The sequence below is a fragment of the Castor canadensis genome, chromosome 10, assembly GCF_047511655.1.
Source record: "Castor canadensis chromosome 10, mCasCan1.hap1v2, whole genome shotgun sequence".
Taxonomy (NCBI): domain Eukaryota; kingdom Metazoa; phylum Chordata; class Mammalia; order Rodentia; family Castoridae; genus Castor; species Castor canadensis.
The window spans coordinates 140,237,857-140,253,563 of record NC_133395.1 but is presented as its reverse complement, the minus strand read 5'-3'; the positions used below and the strand labels follow the sequence as shown (position 1 = coordinate 140,253,563).

Below are 15,707 nucleotides of genomic sequence, written 5' to 3'. Positions count from 1 at the left end.
TCTTTTTATTGCTGAATAGCACTCCATTGTATACATATCCACAATTTGCTTGCCTGCCCATCTGGTGATAGATTTGGGTTATTTCTAGTTTATGGCTGTTGTGAAAAAATCTGTGTGTTTTTCCAGTGAGCTTGTGCCATATCCACCAGCAGTATGTGGGAGTTTCAGTTTCTCTGTGTCCTGGTTAATATTTGGTACTGTCAGCTCTTTTCAGCATTCTATTGGGTGTGAAATGGTAGCTCAGTCTGGTTTTTCATTTGCATTTCTTGATGAACCATGTGCTTATTCTTTCTTTGAAGTATCTTCCAAGGTTTTGTCCAGTTTTTAAAATTGTGACTGATTTGCTAGAAATTTTTTATGTGTCTTGGCCAGACATCTATATTGTACTTTTTTTCCTGTCGCTTACCTTTTCATTTTCTTAAAGGGCTCTTTTGATGAACAGATGTTTTAATTTTGATGAAATCTGTTTTAGCTCTCTTCTTTCTCTCTCAATGATTGGTGCTTTATAAATCTTAACATCTTTGTCTACTAAATTTTTAAAAATATGTTTTCTTCTAGAATTGTTACAGTTTTAGCTTTTTTTTCTTTCTTTTTCTTTTTCTTTCTTTTTTTTTGTGAAACTGGGCTTTATGCTTGCAAAGCAGGTGTTCTACCACTTGAACCATGCCTCCAGTCCATTTTGCTCAGGTTATTTTGGAGATGGGGTCTTGCGAACTGCTTGCATGTGTTGGCCTTGAACCACTTTCCTCCAGAGCTGTTGTGCTGGCCTTGACCACGATCCTCCCGATCTTAGTCTTCCAAGTAGCTAGGATTAAAAGCATGAACCACTAGTGCCCAGCTCAATTTTAGCTTCTATGTGTAAGTCTATGAACCTATTCGAGATAATTTTTGTGTGTGGTGGATGTAAGAATCAGGATTCATTTTCTTTTTTTCTCAATAGATATTCAGTTCCTCCAGCATCACTTATTAAAAGACCCACTAAATTGCAATGGGCGAAATGACTATGTATGTGTCGGTGTATTCTGGACACATGTTCCCTGTGTAGGTAGCAGTTAACCATGAGTGATGGGTGAGAAAGGATAGATGGATGAGGAGGCAGAGAAATTATATTATTTTTATTAAATATTAAAAGTGCCAAACTCAGACATTGGAACAAGAAAGTAAAAATGCAAAAGCCCTATCATCTAGTTCCCTCCCACCTTCTTTTAGACATTAAGTTATAAGAATAGGGAGACATGAAGGGACTGTGTGCATCTGCTTTCCTCTTTGAGACTTGAACAAGCTGCTAGGATCCTTGGAAGGATGTCCAGCAAAGGGAAGTTCAAAAGCATTCTGATTGTCCCTCTGTTTTTTGTAGGCTTAGATGACATCTCTCTGTGTTAGCACCTATCTTAGCCACCCAGATCCATTGTCTTAGTGATTAGAGGTTGCTAGACATGACCCAGCTGGGAAGGTATAAGAGGAGAGATGAGGACCACCATTTTGGGTCTTTACTCCCATTGCCTGCATGAGGAGCAGGAAAGGTTTCTCCATTTTTGCCCTACTTCTCCCCACTTTTATCCTGTTGTACTGAATTCCATTCCTTTCCTTTTCACATCTTGCCTGAATAGACAGCTGTGGTGACTTTCCTTTAACACTTGTTCTCTTCGTAAGCTAACGCTGCCATATCTTTAATACTGAAGCTGTATCAGAAGTTCTTAAAATCTGTGTCAGAGTTCTCTGACTTTGCTCTTCTTCAAGACTGCTGGCAGGCTGGTGGGCATATATTATTTTACTCCTCCCAAAGTGACTTGTATTTTTGGTTGGGATTGCAGTTAATGTATAAATCAATGTGGGAAAAATAGACATCTTGACAGTGTTGATTCTTCTAGTCTGTGGACATGGAACATCTGTTCATTTATTTAGGTTTTCCTTTATTTCTTTGAACAGTGTTTTATAGTTTTTAGGGCAAAGGTTTTGTACATTTTTGTTAAATTTATTACTAGGTAGTTAATATTTTTGAATTTCATTTTCTGTTTGTTTAATGTATTATAGGCACAAGATTAATTTTTGATTATTGACATCAGAACCTGTGTCTTGTGAAAATTTACTCATTAATTCTAATTTCTTACATTCTTTTGGATTTTCTATGTACATAATCATATAATTTGCAAATCAAAAGTTTTCTTTCTCTTTCTTCTAATTTTGTACCCTTTATATCTTTCCCCCTTAGCCTCTTCCCCTTTTTTGTGTTCTATAGTTTTAAGAGAGGTGGTGGTAGTAGACATACTTATCGTGTTTTCAGTTGTATAGGGAGATGTTTCAATTAATATTTCACTAATGACTAGTATTAGTTGAAAGTTTTTGAAGATAATGTTTTATCAGATTAAGAAAATTTTCTACTTTTCCTGATTTGGAGTGTTTTTATTGTCATTGAGTGTTGAATTTTATCAAGTGCTTTTTGTATATTTATTGAGATGATTATCACTCAATAATCAGGTAATAAGTGAGCCATACATTTCTGGAATAAATTTCATTTGATCATCATACATTCTATTTTTAAAATTTATCTCTAGATTTTATTTGTTCATATGTCATTTAAACTTTTTGTTTTATTTTAGATTGGCAAACTATACTATATGTCCTTGCCTAGTTTCATCAAGTTTATGCTTCAATATGAATTGGGAAATATTCCCCATTTCTGTTTTCTGGATGAGCTTGTGCAATACTGATAGTATTTCTTTCTTACATATCTAGTGGAATTTACCAATGTAGCCACCTGGAGTTTTCTTTGTAGGAAGTTTTTAAGTTGTTGCTTCTGTTTCTTTAAAGACTCTTTGGGTTTTCTGGTTTTTTTTTTTCCCTGTATTGATGAATAATGCTTCTCAAGAAATTTGTGTATTTCATCTAAACTTCCAAATTTAGTGCTAGGGACATGACTCAAATGGTAGAGCTCTTAAGCCCTGGGTTCAGTCCCCAGTACACACACACACATACACACACAAAAAACCCAACCCAAAACACACAAAAGTTCCAAATTTAATGTTCTACAGTGTTCATAATCTCCTCTCATTAGCTTTTTCTAACATTGGTTATTTTCCATTCTTTCTGTATATTATGCTTTTTTCTGTCCTTTTCATTCTTTTCTCTCTGCTTTAGCTTGAATATTTTCTATTGATCTGCCTTTGATTTTACTATTATCGTCTTCTGCTGTCTGCTGTTAAAGCCATCCAGTTTAGGTATGGTATTTTTCAATGGTGGAATGTTCATTGACTTTTTAAATGGATTTTAATTCTTTCTCATTGTACACTATCTTTTTATTAATTTGTCTGTGTGTCTTCTTTTCTCTTTAACGTATTTCTCATAGTTCTTTTGAAGTCCTTATCTGTTAATGTCACTCTTTGGAGTGGCTTGCTTCTATAGAGTACTTTAGATCTTGATAGTTGGCTGTTTTTTCTTGCTTCTTTGTGTATCTGGTAATTTTTAAATGTGTGCTGAATGTTGTGGATAAAATGTCTGTAGAAGTTTTAATCCTTTAACTGATTCTGAGTTTTCTTTTGACAGTTAAGTTATCAGCTCCTCACCTTTGTTCTGCTAAGGTCTGGTGTAGTGTTTTGTCAGTTTGAGTCTGCTTCACTTTTATTTATGTATATTTACAGTTGTGTCCTTGTTCCCAAATTATGGCCTTTGTGGTATCTCACCTGAATGTTCTGAGTCTCTCCACTTTGCTGGATTCAAGCATCAACAACTTTCTAGCACTGACCTTTGGAGTCTCAGTTTATCAGCTTCAGCTTCAGCTTCCTGCCAGGTCTCCTGTGGTTTTGTTTATACTTGTGCACCCTGGAGATGATTACATACAAATGGACGAGAATTTCTAAGCAGATTCCTGGGGTTTACTTTTGGTGGCTAACACATGTCAAGCACTCTATCTCTTCTAGTGCTAGCCATCTTTGCCCAGAACTCTGTTCTTGTTTTTTTTTTTTTAACTCAGTGAGATCACTTTTCCTCTTCAGATGTCAGTTCAATTCTGAAATCCCAGAAAATGCTGCCAGGGTAAAATCTTGGAAGAATATTGGATCACTTCATGTGTCTCTTCTCTTTCTGAGAATCATAATTTTCTGTTGATTATACTCTAGTGTCTACAAACAGTTGTTTTATATGTTTTGTCCAGATTTTAAAGTTATTTATGATTGGAGAGTAAGCCTTATACCAGCTTTCTCCATGACCAGAACCTGAAATCCTGTCTGTCTATCTGTTTATCTATCTAATCTAACCTATTTATTTATTTATTTATTTTTTGCAGCACTGGGGATTGACCCTAGGCAAGTACTCTACCACTTGAGGCTGCCTACAGCTCTTTTGTTTTTGAGATAGAGTTTTGCTAATTTTGCTTAGGCCAGCAAAACTCTTGATCTTCCTGCCTCTGTTTTCTGAGTAGGTGAGATTAAAAGGTGTGTGCTACCATACCTGGCTCATTTCTTTTTATACATGTCGTAACTACCTTTTAAGTCAGATTTATGCTTTGTGTTTTATTTTAGAAGCAACATGGTTTGGTTGTGATAATGGTATAGGTTTTGTATTTCAGAGAAACAATCCTTAATTGGGAAAACAGCTCATGTGAGTCAATTTATTATATATAATTTGAAATTTTAATTATCTTTTTTTTTTTTTTTTTGGTGCATCAAGGAATCATCTATTGCAGTTTGCTTTAGAGTCACCACCTATATCTCCTGCTTCTTTCTCCTCAAAGAAACTTGCCGTCAAAATACATACTGCTGGGACCTTTCAACATCCTGTAAAGCAGGCGAGCAGGTTAATGGACAGTTTCTTGGCCAGAGAAACTGGTAATTCTACATCAGAGTTGTTGATAAAAGAAAACGACAGCAAATTTAGCTCTCAAAAAGAGGCAAGCACTTCTACTGAGATTAAAGAGACAGGTTTTATAGGAAAGATGGCATCTGGCTCTTCAGATGCTAATGGTTCTGTGATGCCCTCTACATCTGCTTTGAAACAAGATACTAAAGGTAGGAAATTATTTTCCTATGTGCATTTTCATACTTAATGGAAATCTTCTATCACATGACATAGAATAAGCAGGCAGTATTTTTTTAAATTTATTTATTCATATGTGCATACATTGTTTGGGCCATTTCTCCCCCCTGAGCAGGCAGTATTTTTGAGGAAAAATAAATGGGAAGGGGCAGACCAGATTTTACCTTATCATAATCTCAGTGATTAGAGATGCATTTGTTCACTTTCTCGCTCAGAATAGAAATCTAGGATGATCCTGCAACACTGAAGCAGTTTCATTGGTTCATACTTAAGTGTTACAAGTGGCTTTCTATTTTTTAGTTTTAAGTCCTCTCTCCCCCATCCAACATGTCAGTTCCAGTTTAAAGAGCTCTTTTTATATTACTATACCACACTTTGAACCCATGTTCTTCTGGTTGATATCTAAAGCCTTTGATGACTTGACCTGTACCGCAGTCGTCATACCTTAATTTCTTACCTCTCCCACTCAGAAATCCTGCTCTAAACAAGCTGATTTCCCCTGCTCGCCCTCCAGTACAATGAAGGATTGGCAAACTACAACCCAAAGGCCAAATCTGGCTTACCGCCTAAAAGGTTTACTGGAACGTAGCCACACCCATTGCATATTGTTTGTGTGTTGTGCTGCAGTGGCAGAGTTGCCTAGTGGTTGGTGACAGATGCCAGAATTATGGTGTAAGTGGTGACTTGGAAAGCCTAAGTTCTTTGCTTTCTCAGACTTAACAACCCATAGTGCAAGGATTGTTTGGATTTAGTTTATTAGTACTTAAGTGCTTATATTTCTTAAGGATATGTGTATTTCACTTACATTTCCTACCATGTTTCATCCTTGAACAGTTTTTTTTCATTGTTTGACAGCTCTTGTAGTGTTTTTAGTGTAATAGTTAACTTCTCTCCCAGCAGAACTTTTTTTTTTCCAAGTGAAATCTTACAATGTACCATAACATATAAAGGAGATAAAATTGACTGTGTTAGGTTAAAAGTAGGTACGGAGGGCCTGGAGATTGTTGCTGCTTTGCCACACCCCTCCCTTCCTCATCTTGGCTACTGCTTTTTATCCATGGTGGTTTCTGGGTCCTCAGATACTCCACAGATCCCTGTAACTCCATGAAGCAGCAGCTTGGATAAGGTAAACCTGGTCTGGAGGTGGGATGGCAGGTAGGTACTGCTAGATTAAAGCATTTATTGGTTTAGGCCAATAAATTTTTGTCATGGTTACAAATTTGTTATAATTACTTCTGTGCTAAGTTGGGATGGTTCCTAAGGCTTGGAAAGTAGTTTTACAGTTTGAATTTACCTTGGTAGAAAAGATTTAACCAAACCATTTTCCAATAAACTAATTCCCAAACTTCTTGGCAGTCTCTAGGACTAGAATTCTGAATGTGTGATTTCTTATAATTCATCCATTTCCCAGTTACTAGTTTGTCTTACTCCTACTGCCCTTGTGGGTCATTTTTTTTTTCTTTTCTGGTTTCTTAAATGAATGTTAAATTTGGACTCTGTTTTTTTTTATTTTTAATTGTAATTGCTGAGAGATGCCAGCTTATGTTAACTTTGCCCTTTCTACAGATAATAAAGTCTCTGTTTCTCTTTTAAAAAAATACAGTGGATTGTCCTGTTTGTGGGGTTAGTATTCCAGAAAATCACATCAATAAGCACTTAGACAGCTGTTTATCTCGTGAAGAAAAGAAGGAAAGCCTCAGAAGGTAAGAAAGTTGGGCATAACCATTATGCTGCTTCAGTTAGGTGCTCCTCACCTTGATTTTTAATTTAATCCTGTTGGCCACCTCTCTCATCCCCTTTACTCTTATTCTTTCTATAATTCACACTTTGCCAAATACGATTGAGTATACTGAGTATTTGCACCCCTAGCACATTTTGATTTAAAAAGAAATTAGTGATGTAGAATTCAATTCTTTTTAAACTTCTTAGAATTTTTGAACTCCATAAAATGCCTTGGCCAAAGAAAGCAAGACTAGACTCTTCATATAGAACATACAAAGCCTTTCTTTGGTTCTTAGAATACTTAAAGTTGCTTTCTTGTGTGTGTGTGTTGCTGGGTTTCAATTCACGGCCTAACACATACTAAGCACATGCATAGTCTGCCTCGACCACTGAGCTACGTCCCCAGCCTTTTAAATCAAGCTTTCTCAAAAATTAATTTTTTCACTAGGTAGTTGTATGTACATGTGGATAAAAACATACAAAAAAGTGTGCACGAAATGTGAAGACTTCCCCTCTGAACCACCCGGAAGACATGAATAAATAAGTTGTCAGCTCAGTGTGTGCACCCAGACTACTCTGCTATTCTGCCTCCTTTATACGTGAGAGTGACAATTTCTTTAGTCCACTACCATTGAATATATTAGTTGTTCAGGAATGAAATTTTAATTAAAGTTAAATTTCAGGGTCTTCAGGAGTCGGTGGCTGATGAATATAATAAGGAAACAGAAACTGCAAATTAGATGAGTCTGGTGATGGAGGGAGAGAGATGAGCTAGTTTGGGGAATGGGTGAGCAGCAAGATCAAGGGAAGATTTTATTTTATTTTTTTAAATAGGGGCTTTTAAACCTATAGTCTCTTTCCTTCCAGTATCTCTAGTGAAGGAGCAGATGGTAGATGGCACAAGAGATCAAAAGTCCAGTAATGAGTTACCCGGGACCTGTTGAAAGGACTGTTCTGAAATAGGAGGAAAGAAGGAGAGAATTGATAATGGTTCAGAGAGATCTGGAAAAGAAGAGGAGGGAAGCTGAAGAAGCAAGTGATGTCTGGGAAGTGGGGATGAAGAGAATGATTGGGCCTTATGTTTGATCTGTTTTCTAAAAACCACGTTAATAAGGCAGGGTCATCTAACTGTTATTATTAGTGGCTTTTTGAGACAGGGTCTCACCATGTAGCCCAAGCTGTTCTTGAACTTGCAGTCCTCCTGCCTCAGCCTCTTGATTGCTGAGATTACAGGCATGTGCCACCAGCCCTGGGGTCATCGTACCATTTTTAATGATTAAAGATAAAAAGATGTCACTTAATTTTTGAGTAAGTTTGGAGTAGATGCATATTCTGGGGGACAGACTCATACTGGCAACCATTCTATACAAAGTAATCTCACAGTTTATAAATATAAACTCTTCCTTCTGATGACTTCAGATTCTGAGGCCCCTTAAATGCAATACTCAGTTTCACTGAATCATGGACAAAAGATTAATGCCTTGTTCATGTTTGGGAAAACATTTATCTGGCTCCATATTTTCAAATTCTTGATACAAATTATTGATCTCTGGTAGTGCTTTTCATTGTAAATGCCAGTGAACACTACAGTTTTTATTAGAGTTTCACAGTTATAAATTTAATCATCTATCTTTGATAAAATAAATGTTTTAGAGAGGAACTTAGTAAATCGTTCCTCCCTTTGTGCTTGTTATAAAAGCCTACAAAATGATTCAGTTGTTGCTACCCACTGTGATTTTATTTTGCCATAATTTTATCAGTCTTGTGGAGTCTAATTGACTATCATTATAAGAAGACAATTTTCAGAAAAATTATACTCTCTTGAGGTTTGCAGGTCCTTTTACATTTAAGTGGCTATTTCTGACTTTTAGACTTTACGAGTAGAGCATAAAACAAATAATTTAGCCAGGAAATGGCACTGGTGGTTAATAGAGACATGTTTGGTTGTTTTTCTCTACTTGATTGTAATATTTCTCTAAGTATGACCTTTGGAACATTGTATCCCATTTACCCTGGGGAACCTTGTTGAAAATAAATATTTTAGGTCTCTACTTCAGACCTGAACCACAAAGGGTGACTGATGTGGAGCACCAGACTGAGGATCTGCATTTTAAATAGTCTCTTCAGATAATTCTTAAGTTCAGGAAGTACAGACTATGTGAACTTATCCTATGCAAATCCTGTACAAAGTTTTGTGTTTTGGGTAAACCTGTTATTTTTGAATTCCTATTAATTTTCACCTTCACCTTTGCTGTTCATTTTGAAATGATTGCAGTGGTAATGACCATTTTGAGAACGTACTTATTAAGCACCTAATTGCCCACAGAACTGAACCTGGTGCTGTAATCAGGGCACTATGCTACAATCAGATGAAATAGATTAAAATTCACTAAGGAGTTGCTGTTTATGAAGTTATCCCAAGTCATTGATACATTTAGTAGCTTGAATTCTAGCCTATTTTAAAAAATAGGGGCAGTGAAGAGTAGGAGAATGTAACTTATTAGACTTTGCTACACTTAAAATTAGCATATAGTACTTAAGAGTGTTTTTATTCTGAAAATAGAATGAAAAATGAAAAGCCAAGTGGTAATTTTGCGAATACACTTTTTCTAAGGCCTTATTCGCTTATTGATGTAAATAACTGAAACTGTAGAGAACAACACCTTGTCATTTTTTATTGTTGTTTTCCATTGTATTGTTTGAAGATGATCTACAAAAATATTGCCTATCGGTCAACTTTGTGAGTTATTTTTTCAGTGATAGTCATAAGCTAGCCATTTTAACAGGTCTTTGATTACTCATCTGGTGCTTTTGTAAAAATGATTATCTAGGATCTGAGGGGGCAGCTTTGCCTGTGGACCAGAGCTTTTTCTAGAGAAGCTATATGTGATCCTTAAATCCATAGCCTAATCCTCAGTAGCATTTTACTCAATAATCATCTGGTTTTTGAAGGAATTCTGTGTGGAAACCCTGGGCAAATTTTAGGAAAAGCAAAGCATGCTTTGAAGAGATAGAGAACTAAATAGGCCTACATCATTGTGATTCTAAGTGAAGTTCTCGTAGCATTTTAGTCCACATAAAACTTCCAAGTCTGCATCTTTAGGCCTGGTCTCTTTCTGAGCTCTGAATCTCCCACTTCTGGTGCTACCTGGACTCTTCTATGCTAGGATCCTGCTGGCACTTCAGGTGTAACATGTCAAACACTGCCATCTTTATCAACAAACTTGATCCTTTTCCTTCCCTGTTTATCTTAAATGATTCTACTACTCTTCCCATCAGCCTGGTATTGACTCAAAAATTACTGTTTTACATGAAAACATTTGATAATTCATAATAATTCTCAGAGATCTTCCCTCCCTTTTCAGTTCTGTTCACAAAAGGAAGCCGCTGCCCAAAACTGTGTATAACTTGCTCTCTGATCGTGACTTAAAGAAAAAACTAAAACAGCATGGATTATCTATTCATGGAAATAAACAGCAGCTTATTAAAAGGCACCAAGAATTTGTGCACATGTACAATGCCCAGTGTGATGCTTTGCATCCTAAATCAGGTAAAGTAATAAAACAATGAATTATGTTTATTTTCTAGGTAAAGCATTTCTGTGCTGATCAACAATTATAAACCATAGAAATTTTTATCAAATACCTTTTTGGTAATATAAAAGATATGTAAATGTATTCCTTTGAAAGATACCTAGAGAATACTGTGGTAAGCCAGTCTTTCCTGTCAGCCTGCCTCCCTGTACCCAAACCCTCTTCTCAGAGGCAGCACCGTTGCCAGTTTCTAACGTATCTTTCCAGAGATAGTGTGGCAGTGGAGAGTGGATCTAGAGAGCTTGGCTACAGTTCCAGTTTTTTGTAGCTTTGTACTCAGTGACTGTGAGCAAATTACCTGATGTCTCTGTACCTCAGTTTTTTTCACCCATACACTAAAGCTTAAAGTACTACCTACTTCATAATGTTTTCAAGATAAATAATATGTAAAGTGCATTAGCAAGTAGTTAGCATTTAGTAAATGTTATCATTGTGATTATTATATTCAAACACGTATCCTTGATCATTATCGTTTTATAAAAATATTAGTATTCTAGCTGGGTGCTGGTGGCTCACACCTGTAATCCTAGCTTCTTGGGAGGCTGAGACTGGAGGGATCATGGCTCAAGGGTAGTCTAGGCAAAAAGTTTTCAAGACTCCTGTTTCAACGAATTAAGCATTGCTTAATTTTCCAGTGTAAGCTGAGTATGTTGTATCTGACGTGCTTGGGATCCAATTATTTTGGATTTGGGAATTTTTTTTCAGATTTTGGAATATTTGCTTATACATTATGAAATATTATAGGGGAGGGAACTCAAGTCTAAGTGAAATTCATTTATGTTTCATATATGCTATATTTATACCTAGCTTGAAGTAATTTTATACAATTTTTATTTTATTTTTTTGGTGCTTGCATCTTGATGGTGAGCTGTATCATAAGGTTAGGTGTGGAATTTCTGCTTGTGGGTGCTCGAAAACCTATGTATTTGGAGGCATTTCAGAGTAGAGATGCTAAACCTACATTTGGACATTTCCTAAATCTTTTTATTCATTTCTAATTTAATTTCATGGTAGCAAAAGAACCTGTTCTGTATGATTTCAGACCTTTTATATTTATTATGTTTTATTTCATAACTAGCATTTAATCTTCCTGGTAAATATTCCATAAGCGCTTGAAAAATATGCTTTTATTCTGTGATCTGTAAATATCAGCTATGTAAATTTGCTTAATAGTGCATTCACATCTTCTACATTCTTGCATTTACTGATTCTATCAGCTACTGAGTTTTGTAAATATCAAACTGTACAGATTTTTCCATTCTATATTTTTAGTTACTGTATTGTGATTCTATGTTTAGTATTGTTATGACTTCTTGTTCATGACAAATGACAGTCTCTTTGTCATTATGAAATGATACTAGTAGATCACCTAGTTAGTATCCCATTATTTGTATATATCTATATGTATAGGTATGTTTATATATATGTTACCTTTTTTATCTTGCTAAAATAAGAAATCTGCAGAGACATTTTAATACTATCTAGCTAACTATTCTTTACTTCATTAAATTTTTGCTTTTGTGTGGAGTGCCTTTTGTGACTTTTACCTGAACTAACCTTTCTGTGATAGTGCAAAATGGTTTTCCAACTTTAGTACCCTTTCACATTTACTAGTTGGCACTTGTCAGGATTCTGTAAATAAGAGCCTCTCTTCCACCTTATGTTTTATTTATCAGGTCAAATGGCAGTGGACCCAGATTAGTAATTGATTACCATTTCTAATTATTTTCGTGTTTGTATTTTTCCAGATCTGGGCAGTGGGAACATCTTCATACCAATTCTTTGTTCCTCTGACATGTCATCCTCACCCCCATTTTTCTTACCTTCTCCTTAATTCCTAATTTCTAGCATAATGAGATACTGCCGATTTGAGTTACTGCCCTTTATCAAGATGTCATTTCCATCATCCTTGGGAACATTCATTGTCCTGATGCCTATTGTGCTCCATATGAATACAGTTACTCCAGGTTTCTTTTTACTAGTGTTTACCTAATATATCTCCTTCCATACTTTTATTTTTCACCTGTCTTTTTATTTAAAATATTATGTTTGTGATATGTTTGATCTTAGTTTTAAAAAAATCCAATCTTTTCTTGTCTTAATTGGTACTTTTAGACCATTTACATTTAATATACTCTTTTAGTATTCTAGTTCACTCAGCCATTTCTCTGAGGAGCATTGATTCTCTTTATTGGTGAAACTAAGATATAACCAGCTATGCTTGTTGCTACTTGGTGTCTGCTTCTAGGCTGTTTCAGTAACTGCAGCTTGGTACTATATACATATGTAGGCATACACGTACATAAGGATATGACTATACATAAATCTGCATGCAAACATAATATACATATATGTATGTATATGTGTGTAAATCCATTTATATTTATTTAGAGATCATGAGAACACACCATTACCTCTATCTAGCCGTTCGGGGCTCTTTACCATTCTCTGTTCTGTGTTTGCATTTCTCTTTTTTCCCATAGTAAGAATTCTCACTACAAACAGGATTAACACATTTACTGTTTGTACAGATAGTTTCAGAATTGCCTCATGTGTGTTACTACATCACTACAAAATATACCTGTGAGGAGTAATTCAAGATTTATTTTAGTTCTCTCTCTCTAGCCTTCTGTGTCTGCCTACCTCCCAAACCATATGCCCATGGCCTCCAGTGAGATTATGAAGTCCGTTACTATGCTTATAAGTTTTGTTTTATCTTCTGTAAGCGTGAGTATGCATTTGTTTGATAGACAGTTGAGTTTACTTGTCTCACTTGTTTCTAGTTCTTCCCTCCTTGTAATTACAAAATTAGCAATTTAAATGTAACATTCAAACTCCTGAAAAGATGTAGTATTTTTACAGTGGATCAACTGCTGTCTAGAAATATTACATACGGAAGCAGTGTTTACTTTTGTTTCAGGAGTGTTTCTAATTGCTCATTTGGCCATTTTACTTTATGATGGTGACTTTAAACTTCTTGTCAGATAATTTCAACTCAGTTATCTCAGTATCGGTGCGTCTTTTCTCATTGAAGTTGTGATTTTCCTGGTTCTTTGTGTCACATATCTTTTGTCTTTTTTAATTGGATCCTGCATATTTTGGGTATACTAGAATGAGGTTCTAGATCCTATTTAACATTGTCCTTTAGCAGGAAGTCACCCTGTTTAGGTTTATCAGAAACATCTGGGCCTGCTTTTGTGGGCTTGTGGTTCTAAGAACAGTTTAGGTCCAATTAGAGTCTGTGCAGTGTTATTCTGGTCTACTTCATTTGGTTACTACCTTGAGACCACTCTGAAGACCTGGCATTCTGCATTGTGGTTCAGTTCTTAAACCTTTTGGTGTGTTAAGGGTAGACATTTTCACCTGTGAGTTGGTCAGGGATATATCCAGGATTTCCTGTGTGGGTTGAGATTATTCTTTTCTCCAAGTTTGTTCTCTTTGAGCTCCGACCCCCAGTCACTACTTGAGAGGGTGAAAGTGCCACCTGCCACCATATGGTTGTTCAATTGGCCTTCATTCTGACTGGGTTGGTGTAGGAGAAAAGACTGCCCCAGGCCTTCTGTCACTGCTGGTTGGGAGTGGAAGTCCATTACTCCTTACTTGTCTGCTGACAATATCACAGGGGGCAATGTTTAGCTGGAGTAGGTCAGGTACTGTCAAAAAGGTTTTTGAATGCTCCATGTCAAAAAACCTACTGTCAAAAAACCTACTTTAGAGAAAGTAGGTTTTTTTTGTTGGGCCTTTGTTTATGCCTTTTGAGGTTCCACATTATAAGTAATAAGACAAGCTTGAGAAGATAAGGAAACCTAAGGCCTGACTGCTCTGGTTCTTTTTTTTTTTTTCCTTCAAATTCTGAGGTTCTTAGATAGTCTCTCTCTCTCTCTCTCTTTCTCTCTCTAAAACCTTTCACTTTCACAGTAGTCTTATGATGTGTGTTATGTCTGGGGGTTTATACTTAGTGGGAAAAATAAGGAAAATGAATCTGGTCCATCTTGCTTACAACCAGAAGTTAGGATTGTTGTGTTTTCCTGGTGAATTGATCCCTTATCAGTACATAATTTCTCACTTTATCTTGATAACATTCATTGTGTTCATATTAGTACACTTACTCCAGGTTTCTTTTCATTAAAGAAAATCTGACTTTATTGGTCTTTATTGGTATTTTTAGACCATTTACATTTAATGTAACTACTGGTGTAGTTGGTTTTAAATTTAACATCTTGCTAGTATTTTTCTTCCAACTGCTTTTTGTTCTTTTTATATTTTTTTGCTGTCTTTTGGATTAATTGAGCATTTTTTATTACATTTTATTTCTACAGTTTAGTATTTTACCTCTTTTTCAAAAAATGTTAATGTTCACCCTTGGGTTTCCAATATACGTCTTTTGTTACAGTCTACCTTCAAAAGACATTCTACAGCTTCACTTGTGGTATAAGACATTTCTAGCAGTATCCAATTCCTAGTTCTTTGTGTCTTTGTTGTTCTGAATTTGTTTTCACATACGTTGTTCACACATTTTTTGGCTTTTGTTTACATATCAGACAATTGCTTTTAGAGTAGTTGAAAGAAAAATGTATATTTTATATTTACCTTCATGAGTTACCATTTCGTCATTTCTTATAGAGGTAAGTTTATTTCTGGTTATTATGCTTCAAAGTATTTCCTTTAACATGTCTTGTAGTGGAAGTCTGCAAATATACATTCTATCCATTTATAATTGACTCAGAGTTTTTCCCTTTCACTTTTGAAAGACACTTTCATTGATGTACTGGATTGGCAAGCTTATTTCCCCTACACTTTGAAGATGTCATTCAGTTGTCTTCCTGCTTAAATCTTAGTTTCTGACTACAAGTATGATGCAATTCTTCCTTTTTTTTTTTTGTCTTTTGTTTTCTCTTTTTTTTTTTTCTGAGAGGAAGTTTTATATGTAGATCAAGCTCTTTTCTAACTCGTGGGTTCAAGTGATCCTCCCACCTTAGCCTCTTGAGTACTGGGATTACAGGTGTACTCTGTCACATCTGACTGTGATATAATTCTTGATGTTTATTTATGTAGTATATACTTGTTTCTTCTGGCTTCAAGATTTTGTGTTTATGCACATATCACTGTTATTTTGTTATTTTTTAAATTTTTGTTTTGTTGCATTGTTTTTGTATTTTGTGTCATATTGATGATCATTGAGTTTCTTGCATTTGTGGTTTGATGTCCTTCATTACATTTGGCAAATTCTGGCCTCTATTTCTTCAGCTATTTTTTTCTCCTTCTGGGATTTCTATTAATGCATGTTAAGTTACATCATTTGATATTGTCCCATATCTCTTAGATGCTTTGTTCCATCATTTTTTTTAAACTCATTTTTTT

General features: G+C 35.5%; 1 protein-coding gene across 3 annotated transcripts in view; it reads left to right on the top strand.

Annotated features, from left to right (window-relative positions):
- The window catches only part of Rad18 (RAD18 E3 ubiquitin protein ligase), a 98,521-nt gene that overhangs the window by 16,959 nt on the left and 65,855 nt on the right, over window positions 1-15,707 (top strand). For all 3 annotated transcript variants that reach the window (XM_074044303.1, XM_074044304.1, XM_074044305.1), the window contains exons 5-7: window positions 4,666-5,003; window positions 6,635-6,734; window positions 10,119-10,303. In XM_074044303.1, the coding sequence (XP_073900404.1) occupies window positions 4,666-5,003; window positions 6,635-6,734; window positions 10,119-10,303 (623 nt within the window). The remainder of the gene's footprint in view (window positions 1-4,665; window positions 5,004-6,634; window positions 6,735-10,118; window positions 10,304-15,707) is intronic.